This window comes from Hippocampus comes, unplaced genomic scaffold (assembly GCF_001891065.2).
Source record: "Hippocampus comes isolate QL1 unplaced genomic scaffold, H_comes_QL1_v1.1 scaffold93, whole genome shotgun sequence".
Classification (NCBI taxonomy): domain Eukaryota; kingdom Metazoa; phylum Chordata; class Actinopteri; order Syngnathiformes; family Syngnathidae; genus Hippocampus; species Hippocampus comes.
Genome location: NW_017805481.1, coordinates 220,920 through 244,427, shown reverse-complemented (window position 1 = coordinate 244,427; position 23,508 = coordinate 220,920). Strand labels below are relative to the sequence as shown.

The following is a 23,508-nucleotide window of genomic DNA, read 5'->3' as shown; positions in this document are numbered from 1 at the left end:
TCAGTGGCGCCGCCTACTGTCACATTGGATAGTTGCCATTGTTCTTGGTAGTTCTTAAATCCCCCCCCCCCCCCCAAAAAAAACGAGGGATGAACTCAAGGGTTTATTGGCTGAAACAGTTAGTTTTAAAGAAAAATACAGAGTAGCTACAGTTTGAGGCCCATTGAGGCAAGAGAGCAACTTCCTTGACCAATACAACCGCTAGAATGTTAAGGTTATTTACAAAACAAAAATACACAACGGAGAAACAAAACAAAAAAAAACTACCTTTCCTTCTTGGAAAAGCACATCTTGGAAAATAATTTACAAACAAAACAAAAAAATTTATTGCAGTATACTACAATCTTTGACTAAGATTTCAGTGCAAGAAATGTCACCCGACATTGCGAATTGGGGCCGGGGGGTTAATCGTAGCGCAAATAGTCGCGATGATCTCGGCCACCAATTCTTTGGGTGGAATTCTTCAGATTGCACACTGATATATGTACACGTTACTGCAAGTAAAAGTAGTCATGTTAAAGCAGGGGTGGTACTCCTTAAATGACGTATGGGCTGTATATAGTTGCTCACCCCTGTATTTTCTTGTCATTCCAAATTTTCTCATGGCTTTGGCCATTTATTCACTGGCTGAAAAACAAAGATACAAAATACAGGGGAAAAAAAAATCATCCAGTGAGTTAAAAAAAAAAACATCCTGTTTTCGTACCGCATTGCAAAACCAAGCCAGTGTCTGGAGTAGGGGGGCGGGGCTGCAAAAACCTCCAAAAGAGAAGAATGAGTGTCCAGTCAGACTTCTCAACTGCTCAGGTGCCGTGGTTAGATGGATGTTGGAGGTCCTGCCCTGAGAAGATGGGGTGGAGGAGCGGGTGGAGCTGGAGGGCCGCTGCTGCCGCCGCCGCCGCTTGCGAGGGTCTGGGTGTGAAGAGCGTAGGGTAGAGGGCAGCGTGGGGCACGTGGTGGAGGGCCAAGGGTGTGTGGTGGAGCGCCGAGGCTGGGATGATGTGTATGGGCTGCCCGGAAAGGAAGGCGGTGGGGTGGGCGGGGATCAGCCCGGCGTGTCCCAGCGAGTGTCCAAGAGTGGGACCCAAGGGGGATAAGGAAATAGGGGTGAGGTGGTGCTGGGGTATGTGGTGCACCTGGGCCAGCTGAGCATGGGCGGGGTGCGGGTGGTGCGCCGGGTGGATGCCCATGGCGGCAGCGGTGGCAGCGTGGTGCTGCAGGATGGCGTGTTGCACGGTGGTGATGGACGTGCCCGACGCCACCGATACAGCGGGCTGCTGGATGTGGATCTGCTGTAGGGCGGGCGGGGGAGGCGCCGGCGCCAGGGCGGCGGTGGCGGCCACGGCGGCCGGCGGGAAGCTCTTGACCTGCTTGGCCAGCAGCTGCTGCTGGATGTGCTGCTGCGCCGCCTGCTGCAGCTTGCTGTACTTCTCCATCTCCTCCGGCGTGAACGTGATGGGCTGACTCTCCAGCGGTGCCAGGCCGTCTTCCTCTGCCTCCAGGCCTTCCTCCTCTAGGCCGGCAGGCGCGTACATGGGGTAGCCGTGCATCGGGGGCTGCTGCTGTTGCATGTCGGGCATGAGGGTCTCCATCATGGGGTTCTGCAAGGGCTCCTGCCCCAGTTCCCCTTGGTACTGAGGTATCATCACGGAGGAGTCCTGCTCATAAAGCAGCCGGGGTTCTTGCAGCACCTGAGTGTCTGATGTCGGCTGTTGCGTCTCTTCCTGTACCGTCATGCTCTGTGGGGTCTCCTCGACTTTCTGCACTGGCGGAACCGGAGGTGGTGGTGGCGGAGGCGGCGGCGGGAATTCCCTTATGGGCTCCACCAGGATAACTTCTCCATCAGCCTCTGTGCTCTTCCCTTCTCCAGGTTTGTCACACTCATCCGTTCTGTTCGGTGGGATCACAGGTGCTTTCTTCGCTGCTTGAAGTTTACCAAAAAGCGGCAGCATGCTTTTGGTCGATGGGGGTAGTTTGGGACCAAAGTATCCCTGCGGCGGGTCCTTGATCTTTAAACCAGATTTGGTTGCTGCGATGGGATCGTCTGAATTCTTTTTCGACTGAATCTTCTCCAAGAGCTGACGTGCCGTGAGGGAGTTTTTGTACTCACCTGCATCCCGGGTTCCGCCGAGCCGCTGAGCTTGCGAGCTGAGGGCGGTGCGGGTAAGACCGCGTGAGGCGGATCGCGGCGACTGCGAGCGATAGACGCTGGTGCGGTTAAAGTCCCTGCGGAGGGTCTCGCTGCCCGCTCGGCTGCGCGCGCTGCGGCGGTGCGGGGAGCCCTTGGCGGAGCTGGATGAGCGGCTACCCGAGCTGCGGCTGCGGCTGTAGCTGCGCCTCCAGGACCTAACGCTGGTGCTGCGGCTCCAGCTCGTGGAGCTCCTGGAGGTGCTGCGGTGGTGCCGCCGGTGCCGCTTCCTGCGGCTGTAGCTGCGCGAACGTGAGCGGGAGTCGTCGGAGGAGGACGAGGAGTACTGGCGCCGCCTGGACCGCCGGTGCCCTCGGTTGCCCCGCCTTTCGTAGTCCGAGTCCGACGAGCGTTTGGAGTGCCTGCGCTGGTGTCCCTCTGTACTGTAGTCGCTGTAGCTGTCCGAGTAGCTGCGGCTTCGGTGGCTGTAGGCGCTGCTACCCGCTGAGGAGCGGTCAGAGCTGCTGGAATAAGAGCGACTCTGGGAGGTTTTGCCGCGGTGGTGCCGTCGACGGCTGCTGCCGCGTCTCGAGGAGCGGCTACAGGAGCGCCTCGACTCCTCACTGTGGTGACGCCGCTCTTCCCGAGGACTCGACCGGTGATGGCGCGAACGCCGGGTGGTGGAACCACCTTCCTCTTCACTCTCGCTACTGGGAGGTCTTCCGGGACCCGGGCTTTTCTGAGCCGAGGTGGAACAAGAGGCGCTCTGGGAGGGCCCGGAATCAGTTTTTAGTCGCTTGTTGCTGCCATGCTCCTCAGAGGGAATAGCTTTGTCTAAGCTTTTTCCAGTGCTCCTTTCCTCCAGTCCTGACCTGCTAGTAGGGCCCTTCATAGCCCGTTTCCGCTTCCCAGTTCCTACGACTCTTCCAACTGGGGCCTGCACTGAGGAAGGCTCGGGTTTAACTTCAGACTTTTCCTTGGCTTTCTCCTTTTCCTCACCTGCAGCCTCTTCTTGATCCGCTACTTTGTTCTTGCTCTTCTTTCTTTTGTGCTTTTTCTTTTTCTTGGGCGTCTCTTGAGTTGGTTCAGTCTCGCCCTGCGCATCTTCCGCGAGTGCATCTTTATCTTTCGCTTTGCGCTTCGAATGTTTTGCCGACTTTTTGTGCTTCTTCTTCTTCTTTTTCTTCTTGGCGCTGCCGCCACCCGTCGCTGCTTTTTCATCGCCGCGTTCGGAATGGCCATGTTGCGCCTTCGCGGCAGCCTCATCACTGTTGAGCTCTGTTTTAGCAACTGGTTCGGCCTTAGGGGTTATCTCTTTCTGCTTTTCTTTGTCGGGCGGCTCGCCGGGCTTTGGAGACTTAACAGCCTTCCCAGCACGCATGCCCTTGTTACGAGACCGCTTGAAATCAAAGTATAAAGGATTGCAGCTGTAAGACACTGAAGGCGGCGCTTTGGTGAACTCGAGGAGCTCGGAGGGCCACTGCAGGGTGGTGCTCTCATCTTTACTCAACACGGGGAAGAACGGACCCATGGGGATCTTGGGACCCAAGTTGGAGTCCAAAGGCTGCGGTGGTGGTGAGCTTTCTTCTTTCTGCTTTAGGGAAGAAGGAAGATCAGGAGTCGTCTCCACTGTGCATGAAGTGTTGTCCTCTTCCTTCACTTTTGAAGGCTGAGGAGTTTGTTGAGCTTCAGGGGTTGAGGCGGTGATGGCATCATCATCGTCATCTTCGTTGCTGCACTCGACGACGTTGGACTCCTGAGAAACGGTCTCAACCTTCTCCTCCTGCACTTCGTCCTCATCTTCCTCGTCTTCTTTACTCTGATTCTGATCAGATGCCTTCATGAACAACAGAAACTGGAAGTGAGGCTTCACTCGACAGTGCGCTGGGGGCATGTAGTGGTAGTACTGGGGATCCTGTCCTGCATAGCTCTCCTCCTTCTTCATCATCATTTTCAGCTTGTTGAGCGTCGAAGCCAGCGAGTTTCCGTCGTTGGACTGCTGCATCTCCTCTGTCCCCGTCGCAATGCTGGACTCTCCTCCATCACTTACGCGCGAGCCTCCTTTGGGGCTGTCAGCGTTGCAGGTAGACGCTTCATCTTGGACCGCCGCCTTTTCTCCTTCCTCGCCATCCTCTCCTTCGATGACCTCCTCGCCGGGATCGGTAAACACTGCAGCCGCTGTCTCCAGCTTCACCGGTGCCTTCTTGGCGAAGGAGAACGACACGCTGACTTTGGATGACGCGCTGGCGCTAGGTGAGGAGCAGTTCTTCTTCTTGCCCAAGGAGAAGCTCAATGTCGGCGCAGGCTTCGGGGAGGCTCGTTCGCTTTTGTCTGGAACAAAGACCTCGAAGGCAGGCTCTGTCACAACAGCACTCTCGGGGGCAAAGATATCTCCATCTTCGGCCTTCTCGCCATCTATAGCCACTGTGGTGGTTTTGAACATGGGTCCGCTTCCCGGAGTGCTGAAAAGAGTAATGACAAGATTCAATTGAAACGCTTTGTTGTTTGGCACTTTATTTAGTGTGCAATACAAGACACAAATATCTGATACCTAGTTAGCTAGTACCGTGTTTAACATCTCAGAGCGTCACTGGGTCGTCTTGATATTCTGTTACGCAGCAATTTGTAATAGCAACGTCAGCTAACAAGATGAAAGAAGTTGTTATGAATAGGCTATGACCTTCCTTGAAAATGGTGCCTCGAGATCGACTGTAAACTGATAAGACATCCTGGGTTTAGCATGCTTTCATTGTCTTCACAGCACATGAACAAAATAAAAGGTGCTAAATTAATATATTAGATTCGTGGGACCATTAAGAAGAGGTCAACGTCAAGTGGTTTATTCAAACACATATTGGAAGATTGCATGGAGGAAAATTCATTTCGGTCGCTTCTGTTTAAAATTTCTAATGTGCAAAATGTTGATAGAGTTTGCCAAGTTTATCATTTACATTTTGAAATAATACTAATGTGTCGGTGGTAATACCGACAAACATGACAATTTTGGTCACTATGTCGGTGATCTTAAATAGTTACATCCCTCATACCTCATTTTTAAATGCAGTACGTTATTAACAACTGACAACTGCTGCATTCGCTGCCTTGATCAACTATTTCTAGCCAGTAGAGGGCGGCGGAAGACTGAATGAAAACATCCTACCGGTCTTGCTGCTTCCTCTGCTCAGCCAGCTCGTGAAGACGGCGCAGCATCTTTTCCTGTTTCTTTCCACCTTTGCGGGAACGCGAAGACACATTCCGAGCAAACTCACGCTGCTTGAGCTCTTTCAGCCTCTGAGACACGGGACACAAACGGTGTTAGATGACTCCGAAAAAAAAACGGCGGTCATCCATTCCGAAGGGATACACCCAAGTTCTACCTGCTTGTGAGCGTGGTCATAGGAGTTGATGTGGTTGTCAAATTCCTGGTGCTTGGTGTACTGCTTGTCACACAGTTCACAGTAGAAATTAGCCCTCAGGTCTTCCAGGGCTTTTGCAATTGCTTTCTCCTTCTCAATCTGATCCTGTTGATGGTGAAACATACATGTAGAAAAAGATTAAAAGGAGCTTGGTGGTCTAGTTATGGCCAGACCAGGGCTCACCTTGTATTTCTGCCGTAGCTCCTCTGTCTCTTCCTTCTCCACTTCGAGCACTCTTCTTTTCTCTGTGGCATCCTCTGCATAGTCCATCTAAAAAAAAGGACATTACTTACAGTCCAATCCAACAAAAATCAGGCTAGAAACTGCTTCATCTACATAAAGCGTCCTTACCTCCATCTCCATCCGTCCCATCCCCATGACATCATATTTAAGAATAATGGGCACGGGGTCCGTGCGTCCTGAGGGAACAAGAGACAGAGAAATGACAAGGTGAGTTGTTTCTTAAAGTTGCTGGGTGGAAGGCCAGCTCGGAGACAGCCTGCTTTTAAGAGCATAGGGTGCTGGGGTTAGAGAAATTAGCCTTTTAAAAAAGTGCAAAGAGACCAGAAAGCTACAGTGAACCAAACGCCAGCCATTCTCACAGCTTACTGATGAGACAGCAAGTTTCGATTACTTGGTGACTGATGTACTTAAGTGCAACAAATTTCAAATTTGTGATATACCTTATAATTCATCATCTAACTGTCGACAAAAAGGGAGGAGCAACAGGTCGGCGCGCACACACACAAGCGACATCGTCCGTGAGGACAACAAAGCCTCGTTGTGTATTCTGCAGCCCATTGCATCACCATCCCTTCCTGAGTGTCATCTGATTTCTCGGTCAATAGTTTAAATACTTGCCCCAAACCTCTTTGTAAAGTTTACCCGTAAGCTGTGAAAAGAGCTAGATCAGAAGGAAAGTAACTGTCGAGAAAAAAAAAAAAAAATCAACAAGACAACCAAAATAAAAAATAGAAATCAACACTACTTGGAAGATTGAGATGTAAACGGCTTAATCCACTCATAATCAGCCAAACAAAGCAGATCGAGATAAAGACATACTGTAGTCAAATAAAAACAAAAACAAGACACAAGCAATGAACTACAGCAGTAGTGACGTCACAGGCCAAGGTATCGCCATGGTGACAGTGCAAGGGATGGGGATACTTACCCGTGAACACATGGAAATTGGGGGGGGGGGTAGTCGGGGGGTACAGACACAGATAGGCAGGGAATTCTCACAAGTTTCTATTTCCCATATATACATACATATATATATATGGACCAGTGTGTGTTGCTCCTCTTACCAGCCAGATACAACAACCAGTTTTACTGATTTTCGTTTCAGTTTGTGTCAGTATGGTTTCAGCTTCCACCCCCCCACCCCCCTCACACGTAGTTTTGGTTGCAGTGAATCACGTTTACGCATATACCATTGGGCGTATGACATAGCTACAAGGATGGACATGTAAATACTATTTAACAACTAATATTTTTTCATGGCTGTTACTTTGAAATATTTCCATCAATATAAATGCACTAATATCGAGAGTGAGTTCTTTTCTTCCCATAGCAGGCCAAGAATAGGGAAATTGTTTCCTCGACTTCCTTTGGAGAAATCATCACAGCCCAATGACATTCAATTCTGAAATCACAAATGCATGGGCATTGTAACGTTACGGCCTGCCTGGACTCTCAGTCCCACTGCAGTGTCTGTCAACTCTTTCGATCCTTTTGACCCTTTTCCACTGCGCAGTACCAGCCTCAACTCTATTCGTGTCTGTTTGGGGCACAGCCCATCTTGCTTTTTGCCCACCTAACTTGGAAACAAGACAATGGAGGAGGAGAGGCAGCAAGAAAATGGACCAGTGCAGCAAAGGTTGAGACTGTGGAGTCCATTACTGCTCCATCTCCAGCTGACGCACATCAATAAGTTCAGTTAACATTGACTTGTGTTTATTTTTGTCATTTTCAGGAGTGTATTCAACGAGAGTTGCCCTGACTAATGTGCTCCACTAATGAGCAAAAGTGTATAGGAGCGATAACAGAGGCCCAAGTGTTCGGGTGCCAGGGCAAAGATTATGTCTGAACCTCGTAGTCATTTCCTTAATGTGTTTCAACCAATTGTTGCTGCCCACCTTGCTATTTGTCATCTCGCATGTCATTACTGCAAGATAGGACGTTGCTGAGTGAAACAAAAGGCAGTGGCGGCAATACCCTGCCAAATGATATAAAATGAAAATGTGGGGAAACTGTGGATCTACTTTTCTGAAGTGGTAATTTTGCACGAACTCCAAAGAGCCGACTGGATACTATGCAGTGAAAGAGGCACATTCAAACTGACTGCCTCACTGATGATTCCTTAATTCAGGGGGAAAAAGGGGGAAATGGGTGATTGTCTGGTATGCTGATCCAGAGAGTTAAATAAGTACACTGGTAGGGGGTTGGCATGCACGTCAGTCCACTGCAGTGGTTCGTCTGAATGGAGTCGCAAGCCCAGCCCAGAATTAAAAGATTCATTAACAATTGCATCCCAAATCTTACCACCAATCGTCAAACACAGTGACAAAACGTCCACATTACCCATCCCAGTGGAAAAAGAAAGGGACCAGACAACAATGATGTGCATCTAAATCACAAGGTGTGAATCACAAGGTTTTTTTAAAAAAAAAAAAAAAAGAAGGAAAAAAAATTGAAAACAAAATGACAATGTTCTAAGAGAAATACGTAATGCATGATAATATATACAAGCAGCAGAATGAGGACTAATACGGAGAGAATTGAAAGCCTATGTAGTAGCATTGGTGCTGTGATGACAGGAGAAACAAAAAAATGGGAGAAAACAAAACAAAACCAAAAAAACAATTCAATTGGGGGATAAAATAACATTTACCACTAAGTTTACCATCAGCACAACATGGGCAGGATCAAATCGCTGTAAAAAAGAAACACCAATTGGTTAAGCAGGAAGATTGAGACACATAGAGAAGGGAGGGCGGGGTTGGGTGTGTACGTGTGGATGCGTGTGTGTGTGTGGAGTTGTGGAGCTTGGCTGGGGGGGACGGATTATTACCTGAGGCACTTAATGTGCCCGTCAATGTGTTCACACCCCCCCATCCGCCCACATCCCTTTACACACAGCGAGGTGCTTACAGGTTCCCTCTCACCACCATCTCCAAACCACAGGTCCCAGTGCCCTGGCTCTTTGGTATTTATCTCATTCCCTCAACCAGAATATGCCCCAAACACCATTGTGCCAATAATGTTCCCCTTTGTAGGGATAATGCAGAGCTACACTGTACGGACGCAAGTATTGGGACAACATGCCAAATGGCAGAGGTTGAATCTCTTGAAAACTTCATCATCACCAGCAAGACACCGAGGGCAGTCGTAGACTTCCAATTCAGTGGGAACAGTTCAGGGAAGGCCGTTTTCTTTCAATGCCCCGCCCCCCTAAAAAAAGTTCTTAAAAACTTTGTTGAAAGGATTTGGTGTAGAGAAGAGGCCAAACTAGCATCGTGATGGCCAGCTGGAAGGCCCTCTCAGTCAAAGGTGTTGCATATTCAACTCACTTTTTCACGAGGTAAGACAATATGTGCCAAAACTTGTGTCCACATAGTGCACAGCAAGGGAACCTACAGCACGTGGGCCAGAGACGGTCCTGGGAGCGGTTTATCTGGCCCGTCGTGCGTTTCCACAAACAAACAAAACCCTCAGAGGAACTGTTTTCAAGGTTCCCCATCCTTGATGAATGAAGAATTTTGGAGGAGCTTTACTGGGTGAGGGATTAACTTTAAACGGCTGAGAATCTTACCAGCTCAGACAAAAATAAAAGAAGCACACAAGCTAAGGGTGCTAATGGAACCATTCCAAAACAGAATCGAGTTTTGGAGTATCAAAATGTGGTCAGCTTAGCTCTCGATTGTGGATGACCGCCATCTTCCCCTTTTAAGATGCCTTGGTGAAGTTAGAAACCCCTTAATCCAAAAGCTTGTTATTTTTTTGGGAGGGGGGGCATATTTAAACTACTCCCCCCAATAAAGACGTGACACACAAACGTACCTGAAGAATTTACCCGCCAGACTTTAAGCAGGGCTCGACACATGCAACGCACGCGGTACCTTTACTACCATAAGTCACACTCTACTCCTGTGCTAGGTTTTATTCTGCCATTTTGTGCAAGACCGCCCTAATGCGTCGAACAGCAACACTGCTTAAAGCCCAGGGGGAGTGTGACAAGTCGGAGCCAGGCAACGGTGCACCTCTGAGACAAACATGCCGTGCAGGGGGGGCGGAGGGGGTTAAAGAAAGAGGGGAGGATGGGTGGGAGTGTGTAACCAAGGCAACAAGAGATGTTGAGGGTGTGGGAGGGTGGTGAGGTTTTCCCTGTAAGTTGACGCTATGGCCCGCTCAGTTACAGTAACAATCATTCGCTCGTACGCACGCACGCACGCAGACACACACACACACACATCTCATCAGTCCGACACGTGACAGGCACACACATCCAAGTGTCACAAGTTGTTTTCAAGTTGAAACAGGCAAACAAGCAGAGAGGGGGGGTGAAGTTGGGTCTACTCTGCAAGCCATTCAAAGTCTGAGGCGTGGACGCAGCCAATCAGATTCCCCGTAGCAGCCGCCGAAACAAAGAGAGGGAGGGGGAAGGAACGAGCTAGCGATAAATAATGATTCTTGGGGGTGTGATGGAATCACGGCTTCTTACGTCTACATTGATTTCAATGAACTGCTGTTTTTTGCTCAAATCAAAGCGCTTCACATCGGGGGGGTGGATTCGGATAAAGGTTTAGTGATTATGAAGCAGAGAGATGGAAGCTTACAGAGGCCAATAGCCTACAGTATACTGTAAAAAAAATAAAATAAAGGGGGGTTACACTGAGGTGAACTGCCGAGTGGGAGAAAGAAAACACACACCCACACACACAAGCACGCACGCACGCTCGCATACTGACATACAGAAGGGATCCAACAAACCTTACCTAAAAAGGGACAAAAAAGGGACAAAAGAAGAATAAGAACACAGTCAATTACAGTGGAAAACTTAAAAAGGGGACAATGCTTTTCACTTGAAAATGCAAACCCCCGTTGACAAAAGAGGATTAAAACCATGGCGCTTCAACAAGTCACAACTGCTGTGTTGCAAGTCAATGCATCCAGCAGGAGGACAAACCCCCCGATTTGTCTGAGTGGACGGCACTTTGCCGCAGAGACATCTGCACACAAAGCAGGAAAGCTTACGTAAGCGCACGTCAGCGGCGGCGCCCGGGGCCGGCCCTCTGCAACTTGCGCTCTCTCCTCCGCACAAAGCAAACATCCTTATCGTGTTCCATAGAATATCGCGGCGCCTTCTCAAGGCCACACCGACAAATTTCAGCTACGCCAAGCCCGCCAATGACTTCTTGTTTTGGGTCCGACTGATTAATCGGCCTGTCCAATTTTGTGTGTGTGTGTTTTTTTCAGGTACTATTAATTTACGATGATGTCCACAGATAACCATGACCTCACATTATATTTCATACAAAATAATACAACTTCGATTCCTTTATTACGTGCATATATTTTAATTAAAGTCTTTGATGGCTCTACCTACAGTACTTATTCGGCTTAGTGGGCTTTCGTGCTTCCTTGTTGGCCTGTGCAGAACGCAACCGCGATGACATGTCAAATGATATTCCGGTTGATGTATGACGTATGTTTATGAAATTGAATCAGAGGTGTTGGCTTCCAAGACAGCTGCAACAAGCAATCTTCATATCCGCTGGCTTAACGCAATGAAGTGTCCAAATGTGAGTCAGCAATGTACATCAATCGCCCTTTTCGTCAGACATAAGACACTGTGAGGGGGAGAGAGATGAAACTGCCGGTATAGATGGCAGCATTGTGGAGTTTAAATGCCGAACATTATACGGAAACTCAAGCTGCGCTTTGTGTACACTGCAAAGACTGAGTGCATAAAGCAAACTATAAAGTCAAAAGTTTAGGTTAAAAGAAAGGGTGGAGGAAAAAAAAAAGCAACTACCAGTAGTATAGGAAGTGTCTGGGCGTTTTAGATGACACACTAGGGCTCAGCAAACACACTCGGAGCCAAAGAGCAGAGCACCGCTGCGCTAACGCCATGACGATCTAGCCCGCTATGGCTCACCCACAGCCAGTCTGGCTCTTAGGCACAATTTCTTGACCTCTGATCCATGTGCTGAACTGGATCAGACAAGACACCAAAAGCAATCTAATTGAAAATTCACATGTTCAGGACATTTCATGATATCGGAACAGAGACTCTAAATTCTGCAGAGGAGAGCCGACTGACCTCAAGGCAACTTCATGAAGTGAAGGCTAACAATCGAAATCCTTGAAAACACTCCGGCGTGAATTTTACTCGAGGCAACCGAATGTCTGTAAATCAAATGCACTTCCCAATCGCAAGAATCGCCTCCCGTACCCCCTTCTTTATTCAGCTCCAAAAATATTTTCCTCCCATGTTAAGTTTGAGAGGAAGCAGAAGGACAGCAACAAAGTGAGGCCAGTTGGCCAAGATGGACCCTGGAAACGTGAACGGAGAGAACTGGCGAATGGCACCAGTGTACGTTGGTCGTAAGGCTGTGCGTGGATGAGCGAGCGCTTACCCTGCATGGTTTTGCCCAGGCCCTGGCCCAACTTCCAGCCATGTTTCTGTAGCAGCCGGTGCCCGATGTTGTCCTAGCAGACAGGAGAGAGGAGAGAAACCAGAAACATTCCAATAATAAGAGGCGCTTTTCCCGCCGTGGAGTCCCGCTTCACACAACAACAAAGCACTCGGCTCACGCAATCATCAGCACAGCCACCACCACCACCATCGTCATCATTAACGTCATCCACGTCAACTACAAAGTGTACGTCAGTGTCTTCCATCACAAGTGTGGTGGGGAGACTGAGGGGGCGCTGTTGTTTTTTTTTTGTTTTCCCCCCCATCGTTAAATGAGGCTATGTGTAGTCTGTACACTACAATAAATCCTAACGTGGGAGTGTGTGAACATCCATTTGAAGGCCATGACATCGATCACGAAAAGTTGGAAGGGGAAGGAGGAAGAAGGGCAATATATGCATCACACAAACAAGCGCACACAGATAGATATGAACCACTACAGAGCAAGATCTTAGTCAACAAAGAAAAAGTGACACAGAACAAGTATGGAAATCTTGCATTAACAAAATGACGACCAGAAACTCCAAGCTTGCTGTGATTCTGTAACCATGACAGGAGGTGGGGGTGGCGGAAGGGGAGCACCATGAAACACGGAGCTGTCACAAATAAAACACACAAAAGAAAAAAAAGCAAGAGGTAGAGACAGGAGTGATGCTAGCGGGGCCTTGGATTACCATTACAAGGCCCGGGGGGGTGGACAGAATGCGCACGCGTGAAGGGAATATGCGCAGGCCAAAACGAGGGAGATGAGGTATGCAAAAAAAATAGCACCACTGAAAACAAATCGGAAATTGCCATTGTGCATGTTCTATTTGTATTTTAGTTATTCTTCTTCTTGGAAATAGAAATTGGTATTATAAAGATGAAAGAGCCCACTGAACTGGACTAAATGACCTTCGATGCAGGTTGCAAATTCGTGCATTTACCCAGTTTTGCACTACAGTCACGAGCAAGGGACAAGGTCATTATTCGTTGGAGGACTCTCCTGTTAAAAATTACTTTTTGATTGACTGGCCTGAAGTCAGCTGGGGCAGGCTGCAGTCACCTGCAACGCGAACGAGGACAAGAGCTAAGAATTATCATGATTTCCAACGCTATTTCTTTCTCTACATGTTGAAGTGGGAGCTCACTATTTGAGGGTATTCGGTTAGCCTGGCTTGATGTCTAATTTCATAACAATATTTTTTTTCACCCCCCCTCCCACACCAATCGCAAAGAGGCCATCCATCTCATTTTGAAGTCTAATCGTTCTGGATTGTTGCATATTATTGCCAAAATCCACCCAGTGAAGATGAATCGCAAACAGGAGCGAATGAACATGCGCAACAGGAATTCCTTCCAAACTTCTGGGGTGAAATGTGCAAGTCTCCCGAGACGGTTATGTCACTAGTATGGGTCGGCAAGGAAAAAAAAAAAAAACAACCTGAAAACATTAAGTGAAATGCAATACTGTCCCCAACACTACAGTACAACCTCAAGCACAAATAAACATGACACTGAAAATGTCTTGGTAAAAAGTGTTGTTGTTCTATTGTGATTATAACTATTCCGGGCTAGTCTGACATTCAGTGTTGCATTCTAACAAAAAAAATAAGCAAAACATACAAACCAAAGATGAAGGATATTTATAATCACAAAGAGATTGACATCAATGTTCACGAAAACGGAAGGTGAAGGGGGTTGGAACAAAAGAAAAAAAAAACCTGCATGCAGCTTTTTGTTACAATGGCTTTAACAAAAAGCATCTTGGGTATTAGTAGCACACTACCAAAGGTGCACATACATCTGAGGAGGCGGGAGTGGAGGGAGCGTGTTAACGCCACCAAAGTGAGTTAGTCTCAGGTGGATCAGGCACAGAGAAGGTGGTGATGGCTCAACGGGGCCCTTTTTTGGTGTTTTTTTTTTTTTCTTTACTTAAAAAATAGATGAGATGTACAGGGGGCAGTAGAGAGCAGGCTGAGCCATGGCGGACGGAAGCGTTTTGGGTCGGGGGACGTGAAAGATAAACAAGTATGGGTGGGTTAGTGCATGTGAAGGGGAGTGGCGGTTACACGCAGCATGCACAGCATCTCAGCCAAACAAAGTCCTCGTTTGGGACGGCTTCTTCAATGCCAACCGCTTCCGATTCAACAATTCTGCAAGCATCGCTCGGGTGGGCCCGAACAAACCCAAAGAGGCCACTTTCCATGTCAAAAGTGTGATTATGATGTTGAAGTTGAGAGCCATGTTTCCACCAAGTGGTACGGTTACGGTACAGCTCCATCGTCAGGTGGTTTGAAAAGTGGCAAAATACGAATGCGTCACAGCAGACCGCTTTTAGGCAACCTTATGGTGGGTGTTGTGGTACAACACAGTAGCGATGGAGGTAACTGCAATCTGTCGAGGCAGACGGCGGCCACCCCACACCGGGTCGCTTTGAGATTTTTCCTTGAGAGAGAATTTTCGTTGCCAAGTGCTTGCTCACGTGGAGCTTAGTTGGTCTCTCGAAGTGCGAGGATCATGATTCACACACTACGGGAGCCAGGCAGCAAAACGTTGTCTCAAAGCCAAAAAGACTGGTTGTTATTTAGACCAACGAGTAAAAAGTAATCAGTCAGTCAGTTTTGTTCAAAATAAATACCTGTGAAGCTTTGCGCAGAAGGAAGCACAAGCAACGAAAGGTAAGCTTGCGTGCAGATTTATTTTTGCCTAGGAGACAACCTTTTTTCAGCTCGCCTTTTTTTTTTGTATCGCATCATTGACGGCTCTCAGAATTTTGAAAGGGAGTTGACGAAGATGATGGAACCACGCTCATTTGCTTTTGTTAAATATCAAAGGCTTTTTTGTCTGGTCAGGAGGTTGGCGCGAGCGCAGTTTACTGAGTCGATGAATATGCCATTTTTTTAGTTTATTAAATGACCAATTGAGCCTGAGTTTGGTGTGGTTTTGTGTTGATGTTAATAGGATTCAAATACTTAAAACGATGCGAGGATTCTGCCCGAGACTGACAACATGTATAGCGCCGAACATGTAACGTTAGGGAAATAACAGCAAGAACACAAATGCATTCGTTTCGGGCAGTTGATTATTTTACAGATTTAATGTTACCACGCAAGACTACTCCTCGTCGCGATAGATGAGTTCCAAACAGTACCAAGCCAACCCCGAACCAACTTACACCACTTCATGGAAACGCACTTCAAATTTAAGGCCATTTCAAAAAGCTATGATTGTGCATAACTACCCGGCTAACGTGAGGATTCTGAAGCATTTCCTCCCTCTTAGCCTGGTTCGCTGATTTCATTGTGTGTGTTCGGGGGACATTGCAGAGTATGGTGCAGAGGATGTTTCACCCCACCCTATTGGCCTCTCTCAGTCCTATACTGCCAGATTATGCTACAATAGCATCTTTGTTGATTTAGGGCAGAGGCTCAGAGAAGCCGGTCTAATAAGAAGCTCCCCGAGCAAATGGCCCGATTAAAATAAGACAATGCTGCAAATTCTTTCAATGTGGTTGCACAAACCTTGTTTCCTTCCGTCTATATTTAAAAAGGGGAAGGGCTGGTTAGGGCGAGATTTGTGACTGGCGGCAGAGATGAGGTGCCGGCGGCGTGTCGGAGCGACAGATATGAGTGCACCAAAAGAATGGACGGACAGACGGAAGGACGGACGGATGGAAGCAAAAGACGGCGAGTCCAACAGCAGTGCAAGTGGAGTGAAGGCATTTCCATACGAACCTGGCTTTAAAATACTGGGCTGTCAAAAAAACAGTCACACGTGACACAACGTAAGAATCCAGCCAAACGCTTTCAACTTTAATTCTGCTAACTTTGTCTACTACTTTAAAAAAAAAATAAAATCTAAAACTGCTTCTCTCTGCTAACATAAAAAATAAATAAATAAAATCAATACTGTATACAAACAGAAAAGGTAGGCATGTCAAAAAAAATAAAATAAAAAATCACCCCCCAAAAATCCAACTGTTAATACAGGAGAAAAGAAAAGCAGAAAATGTTATCCAAACAAAAGTCCTCTACAAACTGGGTGGGGCGGGTTTTGGAGATTGTGTGCACTGCGCTGTTACCGACACAGTGCCTTGCAAAGATATGGCCGTGGGAAGAGATATGCAGCGGAGCCCACCTAGAGACCTCAGAGTACTAACGGAGTCGGTCGATCCAACAATCGGGGGGGATTTAGTGGATATCATTTTGGCTGAGAAATATAAATGGCATCGCTAAAATCATTTGTCAAGTTCTGAGATGACTATAAAGTAGTCTATGCGTTGGCAAATTTAGCATGTGCGCTGACGGGCCACATTTCACAACTTGTCGAGCACCAGCGGCGCAGGGTGGCGCTTGTGCAACGGTCCATTCTGAAAGGTGGACCGTTGTGACTCAAGTGAATCAGAGTTACATGTTCGATTCTAAGAACAGTTCATAACATACAGGCAGGATACTTACCTCTCCATTCTGATGTTTGCAGCCGAGTAAAATGCCTTTAAAAGGTACGTGAGGGACTAGTAAAGGAAGTCAGTGGTAACTCGTGCGGTTGATTGGGAAAAGAAATTCCCTTCATCTGGTTTCCACTAAAAATCATTGGCGGGGGGGTCCGTCTAAGTGATTGGCGTACAGATGTGCATTTTATGGCTCCGAGGGTGCCCACTGCATATCGGTCGGGGTGGGGGGGTCGGGTAAGACAAGGGTGGGGGTGGATGATCGAGGGGGGAAGTAAAAAAGGAGAGGGTGGCGGAGGGGGGTGAAGACGACAATCGGAGGTGTCGTACTGAATATTACCACGCATGCAATGCAAAACCATTGTTAGAGAGAGAGAGAGAGAGGGGTAAAGACACCAGTCAAAGATCCCAGTCAAGTACCACAGACCTCTAGCTGCCTATGAATGACATACAACAAGAGGTTGAGGGGAGGGGGGCTCCGAGATGCCACGCTGAAGCATTCACTGAAAGATAAGACGAGCTTGTGAGACCATCGGTCATGATCGGGCTCTGCGAAGTGCAGTGGTACCTTGACAGGGTTCCGACGGATTAAACGCAAGACTTTTTAATTCCATTTGAAGTTACACTTTATTTAATGGTCCATCTTTGTTACGGTACTGTTCATAAATGACGTGTCAGTGTCAACTAAAACCACATTGACGATTTGTTGGTTGCGCAAGAGTCATATGGTACATTATTTTCGAAGGAATGTTCACTTATTTGCAGATTTGAGCGTATAATTGATCATCATAAAATTGTATGATCACATGTTCGCTTTTTACAGACATTTTAACGTCAATTAAAGCCTTGTTTTTTTGGATTGATGTATTCAAAGCCTTTATTAAAGCGCGTCCCTCACCAAGAGGTGAAGGTTGGCGAGTGTTTGCGCAATGTTGTCATTTCGTCCGGGTACGTTCAAGGTTCCAAAGGCGTTTGCCAGATTTTAACGGTTGTAAAAAGTTGAACGTGTTTTAAAGTTTGACGGCGACGAGACAATCAGCTACAGTAGCCCAAAACTCACGTCTAGGAGCTCACACAGACACGTTTCTGATGGCCCCGCCCTCTAATGGGCACACAGCTCGGGCGCAGTTGCCGTGGCTTCTGGCTTATCCGAACGTGCAGTCATGACACTTTTTAAAAACCAATTTATTTACATTCCTCAGAAATCAAGGTACCACTGAACACATAAATCTGCATTTGATCATTTGACCACTTTTTACTCGAACAACGTTGCATGGTTGGCAACTGCAGCTCAGCTCTCGGTGTGTGTCTCCCCCCCACCCTCCAGTCATAAATAATAGCGCAGGAGCAGAAGAGCCACTCAAACCAGGTAAGCAGGCCACCTCTCGTCCTTTTGTATTTCTCCGCCACCCACACAGTTGTGGATGACTCGCTCCATGCGGGAATAGGTGTCAAACAGAAAGAGCCATTTTCGTTGCAGCTTTACTTGTGGTGCGTAACAGCGTACAGATTGCAATTGTTTCAGATCTGGTGCTGGCTGTTGTTCCGGTCTGACTGGTTCAGGGAGGAAGAGGTCTGGCTCGACTGCAAGGAGGCAAAGAACGGCTTGGGGCCTGCTTAACTCGAGGCTTCAGAGACCACTTGAAGAGGGGACAGAGAGGACGGGAGACAGTAAAAAAATAGACAGCTGCCTGCGCTATTCTTTACGTGCCTCTTAGCCAAAAAAATAAAGAAGAAAATGCAGTCCCAGTTGCACAAGCACCATGCCAGCACAGAATGACAGAGGGTACTGTACACCGAATCACTGTGTAGTAGGGAGGGAGCGAGACAGAAATTCAGACAGAGATAGAGAGAAGAGATTGAGAGTGTAACAGTGGTGAGTCAGAGCGAGAAAGAGAGAGACAACAACAGTCAAGAAAAGCGTTACAAGGACCCTAGAGACAGGAGTAAGAAAGCAGAGCGTGCAAATACAAACCGGGTCATTGCTGCTTAGCTAATTGGGGAGCCAATTCGCTGCAGGAGAGAAATGTCGAACACCCCAAGTTGTGTACAATAAGATAACTGTCCTACAAACACAAACAAATTCTAAACTACGGTCTCACACACACACACACGCACGCACACGCACGCACGCAGCCATTCACATCATCGAATACGTGTTTTGTTGTTTGAGGAGTGGAGTAAGCACTGCTCGACGATTTGGACTGGGTTGGGGATTAATAAATCAAGATATAATGTTTAAACCAGAAGACACACAGGTGTCTTCTGGTCCTGGTCTTGGCCAATTGGGACTGCCAAAATTCCTTCTAGCCCCGAGTCTAAATGCGTTTAAATCCAGGTTAAAAATGTTGCTACCCCGCCCCCCCATATCTTGAAGGTTTTCTCAACATTTTTAAATCATTGTTTTCTTTTATGCGTTTCAAAAACCTACTCTTATTTCATGACTTTTAAATATTTTTAGTTTGCTGTTCATGTGGTTCAATATTGTCAATATACGTTCCCGTAATTTTTGAGAGATACTTTTGTTTTCACTGCTCAACGCTTGTAGGTGTTGTTTTTGCTTGTGTGAAGCATATTGAGGTGCTCCTCTCAGTGCTTTGTCCACTCCATTCTTTTACTCATCGCATAGTCTAACAAAAGCTAATGATGACGTTATTTTCAACTCAAACCAAACATCTACCTAGCATGTATCCCATCAACTTAAACATCACACAGGAAATGGATAGCAGACGACACAGGGGCTAGGGGGGCTTTGAGAGGTATTAATGGGACACGAGATGCGCGTTTCTATTGGTTAAAGAGAGTCAAGAGGACGCTTAACGTTGACACAAAACAAAAATCCCTGCCTGGACCAATCACCCACTCTCACAGCTGGTCCAATGGTGCGGGACGACGGGATGCGGCCTTACCGATTCAATGGGCTTGTCCAGGGATGCCTGCTCCAGCTCCACTTGGCCATCTTCATACTGGTCAAAGTGATTCCCGCCCTAAGAGACACACATTTAAAAAGCCCATTTCACATACATGAAACGTTCTTTTCTTTACTGTCCGCAATTGCAGAACATTTTGTGTAAATGTGATATCGTCTGTCTCGACTTCAAACAAAAATAGAATGTATTGCCAAGATGAAAAGCGTACACATGAATGCCATGTCCACTCATCCTGCATGGGGGCGAGGAGCTATACACCCGCAAAGCAGCGGACTATTAATTTATGAGCCGGTTTATTCCAAATAAGGAGTGTTTGTGCGGCGGGCAGATGGCTTCCTGTCTAGGGCTGCGGAGGACAGGCGAAGGTTGCATCTCGTCAAGTCCGCCAACCTTCACGTGAGCAGTAAATGCAAAGAATTCAAAATAGTCCTCCCTTTGCACGGCAGACAGTAATGGCAGTGAACATTGACAAAGACATTGATATGTTGGAAAAACAGTGATTGACCTGAGGTATGTGCAAGGAAGCCACAAATTGAACAAAATCGCCTTGCCTCTCCTATACAGACAGAATTTGACAAGAGACATGATTCCAAGAGGACGTATTTTTTCCGTTTACCTGTAACGAAATATTTATTTCTATTATGTTGGTGAAAGTTGATTGTCATTTAGGGTTTTTTTAAGCAAAGGGGAAAACTGATTACTATCGGAAACCTGATTTCCAAGACATATTTTTTTAAAAAATTAAAGATGTTAATTGAGGCCATGTCGCGAAGCCCTACTAAACCATCACAATATCTTGCTATATTCTCACATACTTCAGTTCAGTTTTGGAATTGCTGAGGTTAACACTGCTGGGCCAGAGAATGTGATTTCGCTAGCACAATCTACCAGCCCACAATGAGGTGATTTGATGCTATGTTGGCCACTAATTCAGATTAAAACAGGAGCCTGCATCAGCACTGGTGAAGCCAGCGAGGGAGGGATTATGTTGAGCAGAGATGCCGGAGAAGCGCAAATCGATTTCTCACCCACACACGCTATAACTCTCCTGCGAGTGACTTTGCCATCAGACCACTGCGTGTGCTTGTAATGCACCGCTAATCCGCGGCATATTTTTACTCTCCAGACTCTGGAGCACTGTGCATTACTCCATCTTTTTTTTTTTTCTTCGAAACGCAGCGGTTTTACAACTGCATTAACAGTGGTCCATGTGGAAAAACGATCCCTGCGAAGGTTCAAGGCTGAGATTTTTTTCAAACCTTTCTTTTGAATTGAATCAATTGATTGTCGCAGCAGTACTTACGACATAATACAATTTTGACTTTGCCTGATTTGTCAATCAAAAAAAAAAGTATTCGAATGTCCTCCACTAGAAAGGAAGCGATAGAGTTTCAACCAGCTCTGTGTGTGCTCTACACCTAAAATAACAGAGCTGTGTGTTTCCAGCGCTTCAGATAAGCCGCCTGGGTAAAGCACAATGCAGGTCAATAGTGTGTGCAGTTTGCAGCAATATCCGCGGATGCTTCCGGCGCACAGTCGCTTGGAAATGGGCATCTCTCCTTGGTTGAACCAGTCCGAATACTGACAGTGACATTGTGCAGAACCGGGACGCTACTCAACAGACACATTCAGATTGCATTTCTCCCATAAACTTCCCATTAGGAGGTGGACGTAAACTGGGGAAGCAATGTCAACAAATTAACCTAATTGGAATCCTTACCCAATCACCTAAACGGGTAATAGGGTGGAATGCATGCTCTGGAGCAAGATAGTAATATATTGTCTGTATTAATGCAAGTTTATAATTCCCTTTTTTCCTTAAATTTGATCAAAATAGTCTGAAAACACCACGCTAATGTAAAATAGACTACTATACAACACAGACCTCGTTAAATTATAAAATGCTATGTCAACTAATTAAATGTACAATTTAGGGTTAAACACTGACAAGCACAAAATGCAGTGTTTTGGATGATCGGGTGGAGACGCAGAGCAGATAACAGAATCATGGATCAATTTCTCAAAAGCAGGCTGTAATAACGACGAAGAGCAGGTTCATTTACAACTTGCACAGCACAAAGAGTGTCGTGCAGGTGTAACAATTCGCTTCGTTGACATTTACAGCATGTTGCTACCATTGCGCTTAGACTGATTGAACTGCATCAAGACATACAATCAATCATATTTGTGCTTTAGATCATGCTACCGTCAGTTAATTTAGTATTTCAATCAACAACAGTCAGCTGGGTGAAGTCAACTACGAAGTGCAGACCATAGACGTTTGCCGAATACCAATATCACTGTCATTGCATAGTAATGTGAACGCGAAAACACAATCAACGCACTTGTTAGCGACGTGCTTGCTGACTAGCCATGCCTTGTTAGCATATGTCGATAAACATCCATGCTTGTCAAGGTCATTAAAGAGCAATTCGGTGTCAATTATTGAATGTATCGCTGCATGGTTTGTCAGCGGAGTTGCTGCTGCAGAGGCAGATGAGTGTTACGGGTCAGAAAAAAATGATCTGGATGTTAATTTAGAAAACGCCGAAACATCGAAAGGGGGGACGGGGAAATTTGACAAGAGCCGCAGTGCACTGCCGTTAGCCTGGCTAGCCGCGAATGCTAACGACTCAAACGGATGCAGAAACGAATCAGCTGTCAGTGTTCGGGCACGTTTATGTGTATCCCGAGACATCACAGAGGACGCACAAAAACAAAATAAGGAAGACACGAGTGGCGTTTTACCTGGAAATCACGATCCTCGTTGAAACGAGAAAATCTGTCGGCCATTTTCTAAACACAGCAGCTTCTCTTTGCTGGCCGTGTGTGTCCCCCGGCGGAACGCACCGTGGTGTTGCGCATTCGGTAGACTACTGTATTAGCTACCAATTAGCCTTTAGCTCGCAAAAAGCTAAGCAAATTGAGAGGGGCGTTATTACTAAACATGTTACCTCTAAAACTAGAAGGTTAGAAATACAACCTTATTCCATGTATATACAAGTATTTCCTAAAGTGTACTGAGTTAAAAAAAACTATGTAGCTCAGGTCTGTTAATGGTCACTGGGATACTAGTTGACACAAGACTATTATGTCGCCATCTAGTGGTAACTTTTTATTTAGGCTATTTTTGTTTTCAATCCAGTATAGGTTCGGTGTTTAATTAGAGTAATAAAATGAGAATGTTGTCTTTGATTTTAATATATCAAAGTAATGGACACGAAACAAAAGACCACTGAATCAGTAAATAAAACGTTGAACATACCCCAACTTTTACAGTACGGCGTGAGCAAATACCAGTAAATGATTTTGAGGTATTTGTTTAATCGTTAGTTAAAAGTGTGAGACGGGCCGAAATTAAGAATTCGGGTAATTAGGTGGGTTACGAATAAAAAATAATTGGTGAAGTAAATAAATAAAGGAAAAAATACTTCCGCCTTGGACTTCAAGACAGCAGAACTCTGCGGTCTCCATCAAGTTTTTGTTAAACGCGCCACCTCATACAGGATATTTGGACACCAATTTTTACTTCAAATTAAAAGAATCGCCGCATTTGTAAAAGGACAAAGAGTGTCATGACACTCGAACCTAATGAAGATAAAAAGTGAAATAAGCAATTGACTATTTATAAACTTTAAATTGTTGTACAACTTGTGTTGCTGTTATGGCAAAAATATGAGTGTGACGGTTACTTTGAAAAAAATGAATCAACCAGGAAAAAACACGAATTCACTCAAACTTACTTTTCCGTCGCAACAAACGACCAACGCCTACTGCTAATAAGACGCTAGGTAAGTAAACAAATATCATCCCTATTTTACTTTAAGGCGTTTGTGTGCCTCTGACTATTGTCTCTTTTATCCGTAGTCTTCGCGATGTCAATATTTTGCGCAAGATAAACT

The 23,508-nt window shown here is 46.4% G+C and overlaps 1 protein-coding gene across 7 annotated transcripts; it reads right to left on the bottom strand.

Moving 5' to 3' along the window:
- Positions 1-90: 90 nt before the first annotated feature.
- Positions 91-23,075, bottom strand: gpatch8 (G patch domain containing 8). Of its 7 annotated transcripts, none has more exons than XM_019875733.1 (9): positions 19,586-19,663; positions 18,652-18,689; positions 15,961-15,979; positions 12,186-12,258; positions 5,896-5,963; positions 5,728-5,814; positions 5,506-5,649; positions 5,289-5,419; positions 91-4,590 (listed from the first exon to the last, which is right to left on the bottom strand). In XM_019875733.1, exons 4-9 carry the CDS (start codon positions 12,190-12,192, stop codon positions 804-806), a joined length of 4,224 nt encoding a protein of 1,407 aa, XP_019731292.1. In that variant the 5' UTR covers positions 12,193-12,258; positions 15,961-15,979; positions 18,652-18,689; positions 19,586-19,663; the 3' UTR covers positions 91-803. The 7 variants fall into 7 exon arrangements, with proteins under 7 accessions (XP_019731292.1, XP_019731296.1, XP_019731295.1 ...); XM_019875737.1 differs by lacking the exon at positions 18,652-18,689 and adding an exon at positions 8,438-10,541; XM_019875736.1 differs by lacking the exon at positions 19,586-19,663 and adding an exon at positions 8,438-10,541 and having other exon boundaries at positions 18,652-19,061.
- Between the last annotated feature and the right edge of the window lie 433 nt (positions 23,076-23,508).

Coding starts and splice junctions, on each gene's coding strand:
- gpatch8 (XM_019875731.1), bottom strand. CDS start 22,399: ATGGCCGACAGATTTTCTCGTTTCAACGAGGATCGTGATTTCCAG. Junction 12,259..19,585: donor TGGACAAGCCCATTGAATCG/GTAAGGCCGCAT, acceptor CCTGTCTGCTAG/GACAACATCGGGCACCGGCT. Junction 5,964..12,185: donor CCTGGGCAAAACCATGCAGG/GTAAGCGCTCGC, acceptor TTGTTCCCTCAG/GACGCACGGACCCCGTGCCC.